Here is an 18257-nt window from a genome sequence, read left to right as displayed (position 1 = left end):
TCGTGAAATACCCCGCAGCTGGGGTGGAGGGTAAAGAGGTCCCAAGTTAGGAAGGGGCATGTGCACATGTCCTTAGTTCTCTATGGTGTGCTTTGAAATGGGAGCATGGTGGCAGGCCTTCGGCGTTTTTGGGTTTCTTTTATGGTACCATGTTTCTCATCAGATGCAGCTTCCTGCAGGTCTAAGGCCATTATTCAAAACAACAAAAGGTCATCCTGTTTTGGCATAATGGAATTCGAATACACTGTAATAAAGTCTATTCTCAGTCTGCACAAGAGGAAACAAAATTGGTACTTGATTTTTTTGTAGGGAATAAACTGGTTAAAAATGCATGTGTGTGTTTTTTAAACACAATGCTATTGCTCTTTTTCCTGAATTCTGGTTTGGGCCTCTGAGTCTCCTTCATGATCAAAAGCAGACAAGACAGTTACAGTCCAAGGGTCCCTGGCTCGCACAGGATTAGGATATTTCTGGCCTCCTAAGAGTTCACGAATTACCATATTGGGTCAAAACCAGGGCTCGGTGAACCAACTAGACATTCTGGTCATCCACCCAAAAGATCAGGATTATGTCCCTAAAATATCTATAATGGTGCTACCATTGTGACTTTGCTGAAAACAACTCCAAAACAACTCACATTTTCACCTCTTAATGGAATAGATTCCGGAAGCTTTCTATTGCTGCTTAGAACAAACATCTCTATGTACCATCACAGGGCCTTGCTCTACATTTAGTCAAGCTCCTTGATGAGCTGATCCTTGAGCACCGTGCTCCCAGCCTCCATGTGCCATCACGGGCTGCCTCCTGAGTGTGTTCTCCCCTGAGGTGACCCATGTCTCTGCCCCCCACCCGGGTGTCCCTATCCCGGCTCTCCAGTGTAGCCTACCCTTATTTTCATAGATTGGCCACTGTCTTAGTTTCCTATTGCCCTTGTGACAAGTTACACACAGTTAGTGGCTTAAAAACAACACTTTTTTCTTTTTTTTGAGACAGTCTCACTCCTGCTGTCCAGGCTGGAGTGCAGTGGTGAGATCACAGTTCAACTGCGGCCTGAACTCCTGGGCTCAAGTGATCCTCCCACCTCAGCCTCCTGAGTAGCTGGGACTACAGGTGTGCGCCACCCCGTCCAGCTAATTTTTTTTTTTTTTGAGACGGAGTCTTGCTCTGTTGCCCAGGCTGGAGTGCAGTGGCCCAATCTCAGCTCATTGCAGCCCTCATCTCCGGTTTAATGCCGGCCATTCTCTGCCTCAGCCTCCCAGAGTAGCTTGACTGTTCTCAGCCACCTTAGTTCGCTAGTTTTTTTGTATTTTTTTTAGTAGAGACGGGTTTCACTGGTTAGCCAGGATGGTCTCGATCTCCTGACCTCGCGGATCCACCCTGCCTCGCCTCCCAAAGTGCTGGGATTACAGCTTGAGCCACCGCTACCAGCCAAGCATCACTTTAAATTTTGTAGAGACAAGGTTTTCATCATGTTGCCCAGGCTGGGATCTTTGGACTCCTGGTTCAAGCAATCCTCCTTCTGCCTTGGCTTCCCAAAGTGCTGAGATTACAGGCCAGCCACGATGCCCATTTTTTTGAGATCGAGTCTCTGTCGCCTGTGGCTGGAGGTGCAGTGGCCGGATTCAGCTCACTGCAAGCTCCTCAGCCCCGGTTTACGCCATTCTCCTGCCTCAGCCTCCTGAGTAGCTGGGACTACAGGCCGGGCCACCGCCTCCCCGGCTAGTTTTTGTATTTTAGTAGAGACGGGCCTCACCGCTGCTAGCCAGGATGGTCTCGATCTCCTGACCTCGTGATCCGCCCGTCTCGGCCTCCCAAAGTGCTGGGATTATTAAGGAAACTAATAAATTTTATTGAAGGCTTTTTCACCATCCATAGAGATTACTGTATGATTGTTTTTCTTAGAATTTTTAATGTGTTGTATATTTTCAGATTGTCTAACTTCGAATTCCCTAATTTCTTCCATTTCCGAAACAAACTGTACTTGATTAAAGTGTATGTCTTATTTTTTAATCTTTATCTAAGTTCCGGGATACATGTACAGAATATACAGGTTTGTTACATAGGAATCCATGTGCCACGGTGGTTTGCTGCACCTACCAATCTGTCACCTAGGTTTTAAGCCCCGCATGCATTACCTATTTGTCCTGATGCTCCCCCTCCCCTCGCTCTCCTGCTTTGACAGGCACTGGTGTGTGTTGTTCCCCTCCCTGTGTCTGTGTGTTCTCATTGTTCAACTCCCACTTATGACAACATTCTAGCCTGAAATCATGGTGACGAAGCCAATGAGCAAGCAAGTCATCTGAGTTGAGGATGATGCCAGCCAGAATTTTTATCTTACTGGTCAGAAGTCTATAATGGGTCAGCAGAGCTGTGCTTCTTCAGGATGCTCTAGGGGAGAATCCTTTTCCTTGTCTTTTCCAGCACCTAGAGGCTGCCTGCATTCCTTGGCTCATGGCCACCTCACTCTGACCTCTGCTTCCATCATCCATCTCTTCCTTTCTCTCTGACCTTCCTGCCTCCCTTTGACAAAGGCCTTTGTGATTACATGAGGCACACCCAGGTAATCCAGGATAATCTCTCCAACCTCAAGTCCTTAATCACATCTGCAAAATCCCTTTTGCTACGTAAGGCCTGGGGATTAGGACGTGGACATATTTGGGGGGTTATTACTCAGCTGACCACACCATACAACATTTTCTAGGAAAAGCATAGGATGTATTTTTTATTTAGCTACAGGCAACTTCCCGAAGACACCCAGCATCAGTCTCAGTTGGCTCCTCCATTTCTTTCCGGGGCTGAAGCCACCTGGTCAGGACTCGTAGCCGAGTGAACACATATGGTATCACCTTGTACCCGCTCTCAGAGCACAGAAAGCACCTGGTACAAAAGATGATTCCTATGACAAACACCATGTATATCTCAACTTACATTTTGCCTGCCGAGGGAATTCCTGTAAGAAAACTCCAAGGGCCCAACCAAATTCCAGCAGAAAAATGTCATGACCTGGAACTTCCAGTAGACTGCTTTGAAGAGGTTGCCCTTCAAGTGAATCAGGTCACAAAAGCTCTGGCCTGGCTTTAGAATTTAGAACTTTTGGCCAGGCGTGGTGGCTCAAGCCTGTAATCCCAGCACTTTGGGAGGCCGAGACGGGCGGATCACGAGGTCAGGAGATCGAGACCACCCGGCTAAAGCGGTGAAATCCCGTCTCTACTAAAAATTACAAAAAACTAGCCAGGCGAGGTGGCGGGCACCTGTAGTCCCAGCTACTCAGGAGGCTGAGGCAGGAGAATGGCGTGAACCTGGGAGGTGGAGCTTGCAGTGAGCTGAGATTCGGCCACTGCACTCCAGCCTGGGCAACAGAGTGAGACTCCATCTCAAAAAAAAAAAAAAAAAAAGAATTTAGAACTTTTGAATGACACACACAAGAATAACCAAGTTAGCTGTATGGATGGCTATGAGGGGCACACACAGCCTGGTCACCAACTGAGGAATGGAGAACTCAAAGGGAGGAACGGAGACTCCGCCACGCCTCAGCACTCACAGTGGCAAGGCGGACGAGTTCTAATAAGAAGGGCAGTTTCCTCTGACAGGCCAGAATCTGAAACTAGGCATCAGGTGAGAGCGCCCTGGAGTAGAGTGGGCTAGGGGAAGGGGATGGGGCATGCTGGTGGTATGGGTGTGGGTGTGGCAGCCAGGTCTCCAGTGGCTGCAGGATCCTGCCCTCAGCCCAAATGGCTCCTGCTGAAAAGCTGCGGTGGATCTAAGTGGCAGCTACAGTCCAGGCAACTAGCTTCCTCCGAAGCGAGGCAAGACAAGGCAGGGCTGAGAAGCCACCCAACCTCTGTTCCCAACGAATCCATTTCCACGTCCCTGCTTCGCGGTATGACACCCCATACCCTGATGCACATCTTGTGAAAAATCAAGATGAGAATAAAAGCTCAGGAGAAAACTCTGTGGAGACTGTTGTCAATGTAGTCAAACTGACTCTGAATACAGACACCTTCCACATCCTGCACTTACTCATGCAATTTCATTTACTTTTGGGGAGACAGGGCATTTTCACCCCAGCACGAGTCTACTTACCACCCCTTTTTGGCTCAATGCCCTTTTTGGCTGCCTCTGTTCCAGACATGGAAGAGAACTATGAAAAGGGCTGGGGCCACCCCATTCATTCCCAACTAGACTCTGCACAGAGGCAGTAGCTCCTCGCAGCAGCCTTGCAAACATCTGCACCGGACCCCCACGCCCCTTGTGTACAAGGGACTGTACAATAACCATATAGAAGGCGAGGAAGGGCCCGCAACTTGCCATTTACCAACAAGCTGAGGGTAACTGGCTGAGCCTTCCTATCTGTAGCAAAAAGTAGGCCTTGGAGTTCAGAAGTAGAGGAACTGTTATTTTCACTGAGAAGGAAAGCTTCCTCCAGTCAGCTGCCGATTTTTCTATGGAATGAGAAGGAGCGGGAACCATGAAGGAAGAGCTTGGGAAGTCAATGGGACCGAGACGGAGGGTGAAGTTCAGGGGGAAGAACTCAAAGGGGGAACCACAGCAGCCCTCTCCCCATTCTCAAGGCGGCACGTGAATGTTCTGGAGATGAACAAAGGGCAGGAGGGGGGAGGGGCATGGGAGAGCTCCAGGGCAGCTGCTGTGTAGAGGAGCAGAGGGCAGGCCCACATGGAGGCCACAGCAAGAATTCTAGCCTGAAATCATGGTGACGAGGCCAGTGAGCAAGCAAGTCATCTGAGTAGAACGTAACGGAAAGCTGCTCCACCGCACTAGAAATCAACGAGGGGAAAAGGGCAAAAAGGGATTAGAGAAACAGGTTCAAGCTAATTTTCCTACTAACATTTTATGGGTTTCTGCTATTAGAAATAATTCCTTCACTACCTACGTCAAAGGGTTATAAGGATAAATAAGTTAATAGGCGTAAGTACTTAAAAAAATAAAAAGCATGCACAAATGCAAGGATTTTTTTAATGGAAAATAACGAAAAGCCTTTCAAAGGAATCTAATGTTGCCCTTTGATGGACGGTCTATGGTCTTTCTCCCTTATCAAAAACAATTCCAACAGGAAGCTCTCTGCATAGAACAGAGCCATGAGAATAAGGCCTCATTTACACAGCTGCATGGATTTAGATGCTTTGTTAAAACCGCATCTTCTATGGCTGATAACCTCATAAACTACGGCTCTAAACACTGAGAGTTTTCATTGCCTTCAGGTTAGAAAGTCACTAAGTCAAAAGGGGAATAATAAAATTAGCTTAACTGAAGTACAAAATTCGTGGATGGACTCCAGCTGCAAATTTTCCTCTGTAACTTTCCTCTGAAAGTTATTTCATGGGCACTGGATTGCTGTCTTTTTCATATTTGTCAACTGCTGAGGGAATGAGTTTTCGTGAATGAGAAAATTCTCGTTAGGGCCGAAGATGGTGGCTCACGTCTGTAATCCTAGCACTTTGCGGGGGTGAGGCGAGCAGATTGCTTGAGCTCAGGAGATCGAGATCAGCCTGGGCGACACGGTGAAACCGTCCCTACTAAAATACAAAGGAATTAGCCGGGAGGGCAGTGTGCGCTGGCAGTCCCAGCTACTCCGCAGGCTGAGGCAGGAGCATTGCTTGAACCTGGGAGGCGGAGGTTGCAGTGAGCCGAGATCACCCCGCTGCACTCCAGCCTGGGCGACAGAGCGAGACTCCATCTCGGAAGAGTCAGTACAAATAACTACTGCCTAGCCAAACTTACTGCTTGTTTTCACTGCTGAAGAGTAGTTACTGCAGGGAGTCTAGTGTGGCCCTAACTTGCTGGACGGGGACTCATGTGGTGGGCGGAGGTGCTGGAGGCTGGATGTCTACAGTGCAGAGTTTAGGAACAAGGTGCGGGAACAAGGTCAGAGCGGGCCCCTGCGGTGCCCGGTGCCCTCTCACGCTCAGGCAGCAGGCAGTCAAGGTCCCCTCTGGGCATCTTCCCTCCCTGGTAAGTGGTATGGGAGGCAGCCCTGCTCCCCGGGGAAAATTCATGTACAGGTGACTTGAATGCAGTTGTTTACAGGTCCTGGGTTTAACTCTGTCAAGTACTGCATTCATATCCCATAGTCGGAACAGAAGTGTTCAACTCTGTCAAGGTTACTTAAGAATGAGAAGAATAAGCGGTATCTGACATTCCAAGTGAGGTTCAAGTTTGTCTTCAAGAAGCTCCTAGAAGTTTCTGACAGGATTTTACATGGCTAGCAGCCACACCTTCTTCTCCCACCCCTGGGCTGGTCCTTATTTGCTCTGTGACTCCTCCTCCACTCAACCCATAAAAGCCAGAGTGTCCCCACACCACGTTCCTGGGGTGTGATGAGAGATACTGGTTTTCCTGCCCGTTCCTGGCTCCTCACGGCCCTGGTTAGTCTTGTTAGAATGCCAGGGGTGTGAGCCTCAGGGGTACTAGGACCCCACCTTCTCCTGCCCTCCTTCCACTCCATTCCTCCCCTCTCAGTCTTGCTGACGGTGGGTCTTAAGACCCTCCAGGAAAGTGTCCCCCGCTAGACCCAGGGGGAAGGAATGCTGATGTCATGAAGCTCCCATAAAAACCCAAGAGGGCGGGGAGCTTCCTTGCCCCTTCCCCATACCTTGCCCTACGTGTCTCTTCATCTGTATCCTTTGCAGCGTCCTGTATAATAAACCGATAAACATAAGGGTTTCCCTGAGCTCTGTGAGTTGCTCCAGCAAATTAATCAAATCCAAACAGAAGGCCAAGGAAATCCCACCTTGAAGCTGGTGGGTCAGAAGTTCCAGAGCCCAGACTTGCTGCTGAGCCCTCAACCTGTGGGCTCTGACACTATCTCCAGGTAGGTAGTGTCAGAACAGAATGCGGGGACACCTAGCTGGTGCCCGCTGCTTGGTGTGTGGGAAAGTCTTCTTCTGTGTTGACTGTTGGCGGTGAGAGCAGAGGAAACATGAAGTTGGAGAGCTTCTCCCTATGCAGTCCCCAAGCGCTATGACCTGCTCTCATGGCCTCAGAAGTCATTGGCACACCGCTGGTTCTCAATCTACATCTCTGGTCTCTGAACCCAGACCCATTCTTCACCTTTCAACCTAGGACTTCTTCATTTGAACATCTCAAACTTAACATACCCCAATCAGAAGTAATCACCCCCTCCCAGACCTGTTTCTCTGCCTCTTCCTTCAACAAATGGCACCACCGCACCATTGTCCCAGCGCACAAGCTAGAAACCTAGGTATCACCCTCACTTCTTTTTCCCCTAGGTCCATGCACGATTAGTCACCAAGACCTGTGGATTCTCCCGCTTGCCCTTTCTTCTGTCCCCTTCTCCGTTCCCAAGCCGCACTCAGTTCTGCCGCTTCCCTGCCTCTAGTCTTGGGTGTAGGGTGTACTCCTGTCTCCAGCATCCTCTCTGCTAAAGGCTGGGGCCATCACTTGAAGGCACAGATCTGATCATGCAACTCTCCTCCAGTGGCTTCCATCTGTCCTCAGGATGGTGCCCAAATGCCTCTGCATGATCTACAAGGTCACTACAAAGCAACCTGTCCACCACTCAACTCTCTCTGCCCACTGCCCCTTTACACTCCATCCTATTGCTCTCTCCAAACTCCCCTACCCGCTCTCCTCTTCCGCCCGCTATTTTCTCCTGCTCTTCGCACATGCTGGTACCCTGAATACTCTCCCTCCATCCCCCATCTCCTGAGGGTCAAGGGCTGGCCCACTACTTGCATGACCCTTTCTCTGGGCAACCTGACTGCCCTGATTGCCCAAGCCTAGGCTGGCTGACTTCTCTCAAATCCCTTGCTGCTTTTTTACTAAGTTCCGCCTGTGAGGTTCAGGTACTGTGCCTGTTGGCTTGCTGCACCTTCAAGTGCTAAGCAGGTGCTGTGTTTCACCCACAGCCATATCCCTCCTCAGCACAGGCCTGGCGCAAAGCAGACACTCAAAAACATTTATTAGAAAAGTGAATAATCCTGCATAAATGCTACTGATGAATCTAGCTCCCTGCAAGTCAACGCATTTCACAGATCCAATAATTCTCTTGATAACAGAACAATTAAGATGTTAGAAAGGCTGGGCGCAGTGGCTCATGCCTGGAATCCCAGCACTTTGGGATGTGGAGGCGGATGTATTACCTGAGGTAAGGAGTTCAAGACCAGCCTGGTCAACATGGTGAAACACCATCTCTACTAAAAATACAAAAATTAGCTGGGTGTGGTGGTGGGTGCCCGTATTCCCAGCTACCCGGGAGGCTGAGGCAGGAGAATCACCTGAACCTGGGAGGTGAAGGTTGCAGTGAGCCGAGATCATGCCACTGCACTCCAGGCTGAGTGACAAGAGCGAAACTCCATCTCAAAAAAACAAAAAGATGGTTGGAAAGACCTGGATTAAAACATACACACACACCCCCCAGTGGTGTTTCAGTACTGACAGCACATTTCTTCAAGAGCTAAAATACTTGGTTTTATAAATATCACCCAAGTATTATAATCATCTGAATCCTACCCGGAAATGATATGAAGTTTAACTTCAACAGCACTCAAAGATGTGCCCAGTAACCTTACACCAGGACTGTTTGCCCAAAGATACTTCTTGCTTGCCCACAACTGACTTGGGTGTCATAATTAGGTAAGTTATGAAATGGCAGATTATGAAATGGTTTCGTTTTACTTGGTGGCGGGGACACAGATAAAGAAATTCTATTTACACCTTCTCAAGCTTAGCTACTTCTTACATGAATTAGCTACTATTTTTTGGCATCACAGTATATTTTTAAATGAAAAACAAACAGCATCTCAGTTCAAGTATGTAGGTCTGAGGCTACAGTTTACTTTTCCTTCAGGTTTTAACAACTCGATAGAATTTATAGATGGTCTTTTTCCCTTCATTCATCACAGTAACTGAAAAGCTACTGTCTAAAATTCAATTACCAACTAGTCTACCTGCATGCTACATCTTTTTCCCACTGCACTTCAATAAAACTGTCATTGCAAACAAAAACATAAAAGTGTATGGGACAGATCGTCTGCTCTGCTGTTTAATTTCACAGAAATTCTTTTTTTTTTCTCTTTGAGACGGAGTCTTGCTCTGTTGCCCAGGCTGGAGTGCAGTGGCGGGATCTTGGCTCACTGCAACCTCTGCCTCCTGGGTTCTAGCGATTCTATTGCCTCAGCCTCCCGAGTAGCTGGGATTACAGGTGCCCGCCACCACGCCCGGCTAATTTTTGTATTTTTGGTAGAGACGGGGTTTCACCATGTTGGTCAGAATGGTCTCAAATCCCGACCTCAGGTGATCCGCCTGCCTCAGCCTACTGAAGTGTTGGGATTACAGGCGTGAGCCACCGCGCCCGGCCCCACAGAAATTCTCTAGCTTTTAAAAGCCATGGAAGCATTCTAGGTAAGTTGTTAACCACTAACGGGAACAAATTCTCCTTACACAAGCTCAGGCACATTCAAGGGGAGCGAGGCCTGACATGCATCACGGGAAGACACAGCTCTGATCTGGCAACTCTACCTTTCTACAAGCGTCCGAGCTCCGGGGTGCCCGAGTACCGACAGCCAAAGAACCACAGCATTTACACTTTGCCAGATAAGGAATCGGCTCTGTGAAGGTGCGAAGAACCAAATGCTAGCGATTAATGTTCCAACAACGTGAAAACTTCCTGCAACTCGAAATCCTCAATGGAAACTCTTGTCGAATCCTTCTCGAAACCAAATTAACGATGACTTGTTTCTACAAAAGCTACTGATTTCAGGAAACTAACGTATAACTCGTCGCCTTAAAGCGCCTCTAAAAGCATCCACGACGGTTAAAGTCGCTGCTACTACGAGACGCTATTTATTCAGCGCCAAGACCCAAGCGCCATCGTGGATCACCCCATTCCTGGCCATGGCGACCCTAGGGAGCGGGTCCTAGGAGCCTGCTGGAGGGCGACCGCTGAGCCAGCTGAGCCAGCTGCCTCTCTGCTGACTGAGGGGAGGCCAGGCTGCCTGCAAGGGCGGGGAAGGGGCCCTTTCCGCGCTTACCAGGGTGAGGGCCACCTCCAGCATGGGGGCGAGGGCCAGGGTGCCGTGGAAGAGGGGGATGCAGTCCACGAAGAGGGTGTGGTGGGCGCCCGGGCCGCCCAGGGGGAGGTGCTCCTTACGCGGCTTCTGCTTCTCGGCCACCAGGAGCCCGTTGACGGCGCAGTGCGGGTACTTGGCGCCGTGCAGCACCATCTTGCAGTAGGCCTGGGTGGTCAGCTTCACCCCGGGCATGCTGACCCGGGAGGGCCCCGAGGCCCCTGGGCGCGCGGCTGAGGCCTGGACCCGCTGCCCGGCCGCACGGCGCCTCAGCCGAGAAGCGGGACGAGTCGGCGGTGATTGATGGCACGGCCGCGGGCTGGTGGGGGGCCCCTCAGGCCCGGCCCCGTTCGTGCCTCGGCTCCTCGAAAAGCGACTCGCGCCTCTGGGAAGCCGCAGCCCCAGATCCCACTCGCGCTTCTCGCCCGGCGCCGCCGGAAAGCGGCCTCTCCAACGCCTGCCGGAAAGCAGCCCGGCCCGGCATTTTACGACGTTCTCAGCGCTACCCTTTTCCGCTCCACGGTGACCTCCGCGCGGCCGGGTGCAGGCGGAGTCTTCCTCGATCCCGTGGTGCTCCGCGGCGCGGCCTTGCTCTCTTCCGGTCGCAGGACACCGGGCGTAGAGGGCGGTCGCGGCGGGCAGTGGCGGCAGGTGAGGCAGGAGGTGGCCGGTGCGGGGCCGCAAGGCCGGGCCGTGTCGGGGGGCCGGGAGCCGTCGAGTCTGCACGCCCGCAACGTGGCCGCCCGGCTTCCGCAGGAAGCACTGAATGGGCCTCGGAGCCAGGTGACATTGAGGCCGGCCCGCGGGGACTCCGGCCTCCGTGGCTCCAGGCTCGGAGGGCCGTCCCGAAGCGCCCGGTCCGTCTTCGCCAGTCGCGCGGCGGCTGCGGGCCGGCCTCGGGCACTGACCTTGGGAGCGCCCGCTGGCCGAGGGCGCGGGCTGTGGGGAGGCGGGCCCGCGCTCTGTACCTGCATCCTCCGCCCTTGCTCCTTCAAAGGTCCCTGCAACCCCTCCCGGGTTTTGCGGGGCTCCCGGGCGGCGCTCGGCTTCCTAGCCCGGAGGGCGCCAGTTGTTTCCAGTTGTTTGCTCACGCATAGGCTAGGCCCAAGGAGAGAAGTTAGACGCGGGCGTTCAGCCCTGACGTCATGCTTGTTTATTCTGCCCCGAGGAGGATATTTTCCCACATCACCCTCACCATTCCTCCGAAGGGTCGATTTAAAGGGGGCGGTGTAGAGTAGATGGACCTGAATCGTGGAGGACCGGGGTGAGGCGGGGGTCTACCAGGTTTTCCGCTCTCCTCAGGGATTGGAAATTGACCGGGGCTGTGTTGGCAGCCTTCTCCAATTTCCCCTTCTAGTCTGTGTATATGCGGTATTAGGTTTTAAGCAAATACTCAGTTGAATGTGATGCGTGCCACCATCCCTGTGAGCTGTTACCTCCCCCCACCGCCCCCTGAAGAATGGAGCCTGTAACGGCAGCACAGTGCTTTAATGATCTCTAACTTTCTCACTGTCGCCTTGTTAACGTTTTTTCTTCTTGCCTTTTTTTGTTTGTTTGAGACGAAGTCTTGCTGTCGTTGCCCAGGCTGGGATGCAGTGGCGCGATCTCGGCTCACTGTAATCTCTACCTCCCGGGTTCAAGCGATTCTCCTACCTCAGCCTCCCAAGTAGCTGGCATTACAGGCGTCCACTACCATGCTTGGCTAATTTTTGTATTTTTAGTAGAGACAGGATTTCACCATGTTGGCCAGGTTGGTCTCGAACCCCTGACCTCAGGTGATCCGCCCTCCTCGGCCTCCCAAAGTGCTGGGATTACCAGCGTGAGCCACTGCGCCTGGCCTTTCCTTGTTTTTTTTAAAAAGACCAATGTTCTGTTAATTACCTGAAGCTCGTATACATTATGGCAGTTTTATAATTCATTATAAAATGCTCCTTAAAAGCATGCGAACTACTAAGAAAAACCTCATCCTAGGTTATTTTGTGAATTCAAAGACAGTAATAAAGAATGGATCATTTGCGTTGGGGAGAAGCAACTAAAATAATTTAATTCCAGAATGCTCTGGGGCAAAAAGAAGACTCATTCCTTGCTGTTTGCCCTTATTCATAGAGAAGGTGTACATTTTTATCTTTCAGAATGTTGGCTACCAGGGTATTTAGCCTAGTTGGCAAGCGAGCAATTTCCACCTCTGTGTGTGTACGAGCACATGGTAAGTGTGACTTTTCTTACTTTTGAATAGGCTGAGCTAATTTCATTTTGCTCCTGCTGTGTATAAGGCCTTGTGCTGGAGTTTTAAAGACCTTGGTTTGGCTCTTGAGGGTCTTTAGGGGAGATACAAATATTCTCACAGGGCCCGGTTTTAGATTAAGAAGTGTTTAGGAATCAAATTGAATCTTTTCTGGATCTTTGGTGATACCGATATTTCCCCCCTTACCCTTCCCTTCCTTTCCCCTTTTTTAAGCTTCAAGATCTACCCCTTTCAAAAGATCTTCTGCACCAAAACTAACCTTAATGACCTTCCTCCCCACCTTGCCCCCACAACTCCCAACCATTTGCATCACGTCTGTTTACATTATAGAAACAATGGAAACGAAGGAGCCTGGACTTCATAGCCTGAGCTGGGTTTTCATCTCATTTCTGTCAAGGACTAGCTACTGAAGCTTAGGAATCTCTTTGCTCACCTGAAGTGTATGGACAGAGCTTAGTTCTGTGTCTGGCATACAGCACATTTAGTTTTACATGTATCTGGCATCTATCTACTTTATACCAGACACTGTTAGACACCGAGAAGAAAAAGAAGATGAAATACACACTCTTTCCAGGAGGCTGTTTGCAATCTGAAGAGGGACAGATGGATGAAGACAGTGTTTTATTAAGAGATGGCTCCTGGGTAGAAACATTTAGCCCGATGTGGGGTTCAGGGAAGGCTTTGGAAGAAACTCTCCATGTAGACTCTGTAGAGTGTGCACCCTGCCTGGTTAGAGCTGGTCTTGCCTGCCTTTCTGATCTCATTACTGACTATTGTGCTCGAAAACCAAAAACCACCATCAGAACCACCCCTCCCCACTTGCTCACTGCCCCAGCCCCCTGGCCTTACTCCATTCCTCCCGTAGAGCCCTGAGTTGTGGATGGCCACTTCTGTCTAATCATTCACCCTCAATACAAATGTGCTTTTAGAACAGCCTCTCCTGACCACCCTTTGTCAGGAAGCTCCCTGTCACTTCACCTTGCTGTGCTTTTCCTTATAACACTGGATGCCTCATGAATGCATGTCTATTTGAGTATCGCTGTCTCAGCCTGTTAGAGTGTAAGCCTTTTGAGGCCGGGGACCCTGCCTATCTTACTCGTTGCCGTATCTCCAGCACACAGGAGGCAGATGAAGACGAACTGCAGGCTCTTAGACAAGTCTTGACTGTTAACTTTTTTTTTTTCTTCTTTTCTTTTTTTTTTTTTTTGAGACAGAGTCTCGCTCTGTCGCCCAGGCTGGAGTGCAGTGGCGCGATCTCAGCTCACTGCAAGCCCCGCCTCCCGGGTTCACGCCATTCTCCTGCCTCAGCCTCCCGAGTAGCTGGGACTACAGGTGCCCGCCAACTCGCCCGTCTAGTTTTTTGTATTTTTTAGTAGAGACGGGGTTTCACTGTGTTAGCCAGAATGGCCTTGATCTCCTGACCTCGTGATCCGCCCGTCTCGGCCTCCCAAAGTGCTGGGATTACAGGCTTGAGCCACCGCGCCTGGCGTCTGTTAACTTTTAACTTATGTAAGTCACACATGAATAATACATGAAACTGTTCTCAACCTAAGATGTTAAAGCAGTCTAGAATACCATCAGCTGTCACTGAAGTCAGTTGGGATATTTGCGTGGTGATGCACCTGAGTGAGGGGCGCCCAGATATACCACATCTCCCCAGGAGAGGCTCAGCAGAAATCCGTCCATGTTGAAGCAGTGACAAACATTCATTAGAATCTGGAGTCTGTTTTTCTCTCTCTTTAGAAGAATGGTTGGTATATTAACCATTGCTTTTCCCTTAATTGCTGGGGGACCAGGCCTGAAGCTCTGAAGAAGCCCTGAAACCATGAATTGGTCATTATTCTGGAAGATGCAATTTTAAGGTTTGCATGCACCAAGGTTTTGAAGGTTTACATCCTTATAATAGCTTTCCTACCCCCCAGTCTCCTTGTCATGGTATTTACAACAGCTTTACAAGATGTAATTCATATAACAGTCACCCATTTAAAGTGTATGCTCCAGTGGTTTTTAGTATATTCATATGAGTTTTGTCATTAGCAGCACAGTCGATTCTAGAACATTCTCCTCACCCATATTTACATTTATTTTTAATAACTCTCGTGTAAGCTGTTTTAAACTTTAGAAACCTCTAGGGGGTGCTGAACTTGATAAAAATATTCAGTATACAACTGTTCTTTATAGTTCACTCATCATTTTCATAGAATTAGGGTTTTAAAATTAGAAAGTAATTCAGGCCATTTCCACCTCATGTCCCTCAAATCCCACCTCAGTTTTGGGATGAGGTGTCAAGTATAAGTTTGTAAGTACACTAGTCATTTGCATGGCTAAGATAAACGTGTAGAGAACTCTATATATGACTTTGCTTAAAGCTGAATGTTGATTTACTGTTCACATGATTTGGGAGATTTTAGTCCCTGGGACTGAGCTAATGGAGTTAAAGCATTGTTGTGGGCATTGTACCTCCAGACTAGTGTGTAACACAAAGAGTTCTTGCAGATGTAGGACAGAATTGGAGAAACAGCTTCTAACAGTGGGATGACTCTCAATACAACCAAGCTATTCCTTACCTTTCTGATTTCTGAACTTTTTCCCTCATGATACCTGTTGCTTTGAAGGCACTAAAATATCAGAAGCAGATAGAGCAGAAATCCTCACTCAGATCTTCCTGCCTCCTACGTGTAATAGTTTGTGGCTTGCCTTGTTAGTTTTGTGTGTTTCATTGCGTGTATGTGAGTATGTGCACATGATTTCCAGAAAGGAGAAGCGCACGATATTGCCCGTGCTCTGTGACTCCTGAGTGCACGCTCCCTCTGCATTCGGGCTCCTAGGTCGGCCTCATCCTGTGGACGTTGCCCCTTGTTTCCTGCCATCCACACATTCCTGATGACCTCCTGCTCTACTCTTTCTCCAGAGTACTTTTTCCAAACATGTGATTTGCACATTTGTTATGTTTATTGTTTGTTCTCCACTTTTAGAACTGTAAGTGCCACTAGGCAGGAATGATTTGTTCACTGATGATCCCACATCTCTAGAACCCTGCCTTGCCTGTAGAGGGTGCTTGGTAAATATGTTTTGAATGAATGGCTGCATGATTCTCATTCCTAAGAGCTAGCACGATTTCTCACTCAGTCCTGGTTGGACACAGGTTCCCTGGAACGGTGCTGTCGTGGTTATCATTTCACGTGTCTTTGTTTTTGAACTTGAAACGCTTTCAGTGTTTTATTGTTTTTGTTCTTCCTCATTAGTTTGAGTCCCTTGCAGATAGGCTTTCATTTTGTCCAGTCTCCTGTTCAGGGAGCCCTGAAGGCCTTGGCCCACGTCTGCAGGTAGCTGTTTTTTGTTTTTATTATTATTTTTTATTTTTTATTTTGAAATGAAGTCTCGCTCTGTCGCCAGGCTGGAGTGCAGCGGTGCGATCTCAGCTCACTGCAACCTCTGCCTCCTGGGTTCAAGCAATTCTTCTGCCTCAGCCTTCCGAGTAGCTGGGACTATAGGTGTGTGCCACCACGCCCGGCTAATTTTTTGTATTTTTAGTAGAGACAGGGTTTCACCATATTAGCCAGGATGGTCTTGATCTCCTGACCTCATGATCCGCCAGCCTCGGCCTCCCAAAGTGCTAGGATTACAGGCATGAGCCACCGCGCCTGGCCCTGTAGGTAACTGTTAATATAGGAAGTGCTGCCTCTGGGCACCTTGGTCCCAGGATTCATTAGTAGTTGCCCCGGTGGGTTTTTGTTGGCTGTGATGAAAAGTGCTTCTGTTCTGCCTCCACCACACTCCTGCAGCTGTTTAAACAGTGGCTGTGACCCCCTGAGATGACCCAGGGTTTCAAGGTGTGCACACGTGTGTGTGTTTCGGTTTTTAGAAGTATCACCTTGTGCGTGACTCTCAACCTACATGGATTTTCAAAGATGTATTCAATGTGTTTTTCAGAAAGTGTTGTGAAGAGCGAAGACTTTACGCTCCCAGCTTATGTGGATCGGCGTGACTATCCCTTGCCGGACGTGGCCCATGTCAAGCACCTGTCTGCCAGCCAGAAGGCCTTGAAGGAGAAGGAGAAGGCGTCCTGGAGCAGCCTCTCCATGGATGAGAAAGTCGAGTGTGGGTATTGAGGGAACTCACAGGCGCGCCCAGCAGCTCTGGGAAGTGTGTGTGTGAGAGCCTCTGCTCACTTCTGGGCCTACTGTCTAGAGAACAGTCTTGCACAGGAGGGCTGCTCTGCTCGGTTTCGGGGTCACTGTCCCAGGGCCCCAGTTTTTGTGCTCTGCCAGCTGATGGGATCTTTTGCTAGGCCCCCTTCTCTGTGCTGAGTGGAGGTAGCCTCTCAGCATATCTGCTGGGTAAGACATTGTTTACTGTAAATTATTGAAAGAAACTCAGCAAAATGCATACTGTTTGGTGTGAAAGGGGCATTAAAATAATGAGATTAAATAGACCCTAACACTGTAATTCAAGTAAGAAACAATTTTGCAGTTTTAATTTCCACCTAAAGCAAACTCCATATATTTTCTTCCTTCCTTTCCCCGTCACATGCCTGCCTGGGCACGTGTGCGCACGTATGTGCATGCCCAAGATGTGGCCCGGGTTGGTGTATCCTTCAGCTCTGTGTTTCCTCCCTCACAAGTGTGGTTTTGGGGAGAAGTGGTTGAACATTGCAGAGGAGGGAGCTGCTGACCTTTGTGCCTGTAAACGGCTGTCCTCTCTGCCCCCAGTGTATCGCATTAAGTTCAAGGAGAGCTTTGCTGAGATGAACAGGCGCTCGAATGAGTGGAAGACGGTTGTGGGCACTGCCATGTTCTTCTTCGGCATCACCGCGCTCATTATCATGTGGGAGAAGCGCTATGGTGAGTAGAGAGGGAGGAAGGCATGGGCGCCTGGACTGGGGCTCCAGCCTGCAGTGCCCAGTGGTGGGCTGTGGGGGACCTCCACACCTTGAGGCCATGAGATAGGGACTCCATTCCAGAGTGCATCTCAGGATTGTTCTCCAGGCCTTGGTGACCTGGAGAACTGAAGTGGTGGGAGGTTAGTTTATAAGCCAGCATCTGATTATTCAGAGTTGACTATGCGTGTTGGGTGGTGAAATACCTTGACTACTTTGGACAGCGCACCATGTTTTCAGTAGCGGTTTATGTGCTCACCAGTCACTTAGCAAAAGATGACCTCGTGAAGGTTCGAGCACGGAGAAGGGGACTCCTTTAATGACTGTCTCGACTGCTGTGAGGACCGCATCTCAGCAGCCGGCATCTGGGGGTCCCGACCTGACCGCTGGGGTGTGGACATTGCTGAGTTGCTTGCTCGTGGTAGCAGCTCTTCCCCGAGGTTCTCTCTGTCCAGGCAGAACAGGCATTTTTGCATTCTGAATAGGTATATTCTCGTACTTTTGGTTTGAATGTGGATGTGGGTTAATAACAGACCCGAATCGATTTGATCTTCCAGGTCACCTCGGGCTCTGTTTGTTAGATCTTGTTATCCATCGCCTTTAGAGAGGACCTTCTGCTTTTAGCTTGTTTTGTTGCTACCTTTTTACAAACAAAGGGATAATTTAAAAATGTCAATGGTTGCCAGTTGTCAGAAACCGTGTGTTTGAGCGGGTGTTGAGTGGTAGGTGGCTCTGCTGATCTAGTGGCTGGTATGTTGGGAGGATTTAATGTGTGTAAGGGTTTGGCGTAGAAACAACCTGTTGACACCTTGCCCATAACCTGTCTCCCACCGTAGTGTACGGCCCCCTCCCGCAAACCTTTGACAAAGAGTGGGTGGCCATGCAGACCAAGAGGATGCTGGACATGAAGGTGAACCCCATCCAGGGCTTAGCCTCCAAGTGGGACTACGAAAAGAACGAGTGGAAGAAGTGAGTGAAGCTGGCCTGCGCCTGCCTCTGTCACCTCCATGCAACTCCATGCCTATTTACTGGAAACCTGTTATGCCAAACAGTACTACTGCTAATAAAATGACCAGTTTACCTGAAA

General features: G+C 49.6%; 2 protein-coding genes across 5 annotated transcripts in view; one reads left to right on the top strand and one right to left on the bottom strand.

The window, feature by feature from the left end:
• Positions 1–10547, bottom strand: part of EMC8 (ER membrane protein complex subunit 8) — a 22485-nt gene extending 11938 nt beyond the window's left edge. The window contains exon 1 of one of the 2 annotated variants that reach the window (XM_009196988.4): positions 10011–10547. In XM_009196988.4, coding sequence (XP_009195252.1) covers positions 10011–10241 — 231 coding nt within the window. In that variant the 5' untranslated portion in view covers positions 10242–10547. The remainder of the gene's footprint in view (positions 1–10010) is intronic. The other variant, XM_003917266.5, reaches the window with a different exon arrangement.
• Positions 10530–18257, top strand: LOC101019045. Of its 3 annotated transcripts, none has more exons than XM_009196987.3 (5): positions 10530–10697; positions 12179–12252; positions 16225–16392; positions 17004–17135; positions 18007–18257. In XM_009196987.3, the coding sequence occupies exons 2-5, from the start codon at positions 12180–12182 to the stop codon at positions 18141–18143; spliced, it is 510 nt and encodes a 169-aa protein (XP_009195251.1). In that variant the 5' UTR covers positions 10530–10697; position 12179; the 3' UTR covers positions 18144–18257. The 3 variants fall into 3 exon arrangements, with proteins under 3 accessions (XP_009195251.1, XP_031513903.1, XP_017809123.1); XM_031658043.1 differs by lacking the exon at positions 10530–10697 and adding an exon at positions 10710–10829; XM_017953634.1 differs by lacking the exon at positions 10530–10697 and adding an exon at positions 11292–11310.

The sequence above is a fragment of the Papio anubis genome, chromosome 18 (assembly GCF_008728515.1).
Source record: "Papio anubis isolate 15944 chromosome 18, Panubis1.0, whole genome shotgun sequence".
NCBI lineage: Eukaryota > Metazoa > Chordata > Mammalia > Primates > Cercopithecidae > Papio > Papio anubis.
Note: the sequence above shows the minus strand (reverse complement) of the source record. Positions and strands in the feature narration are given on the sequence as shown.

What these genes read in the sequence shown, in the direction of transcription:
- LOC101019045 (XM_031658043.1), top strand. An exon ending in TGTGTGTGTACGAGCACATG is followed by an intron (nt 12,253 to 16,224) that starts GTAAGTGTGACT and finishes TGTGTTTTTCAG; the next exon opens with AAAGTGTTGTGAAGAGCGAA. An exon ending in CATGGATGAGAAAGTCGAGT is followed by an intron (nt 16,393 to 17,003) that starts GTGGGTATTGAG and finishes CTCTGCCCCCAG; the next exon opens with TGTATCGCATTAAGTTCAAG.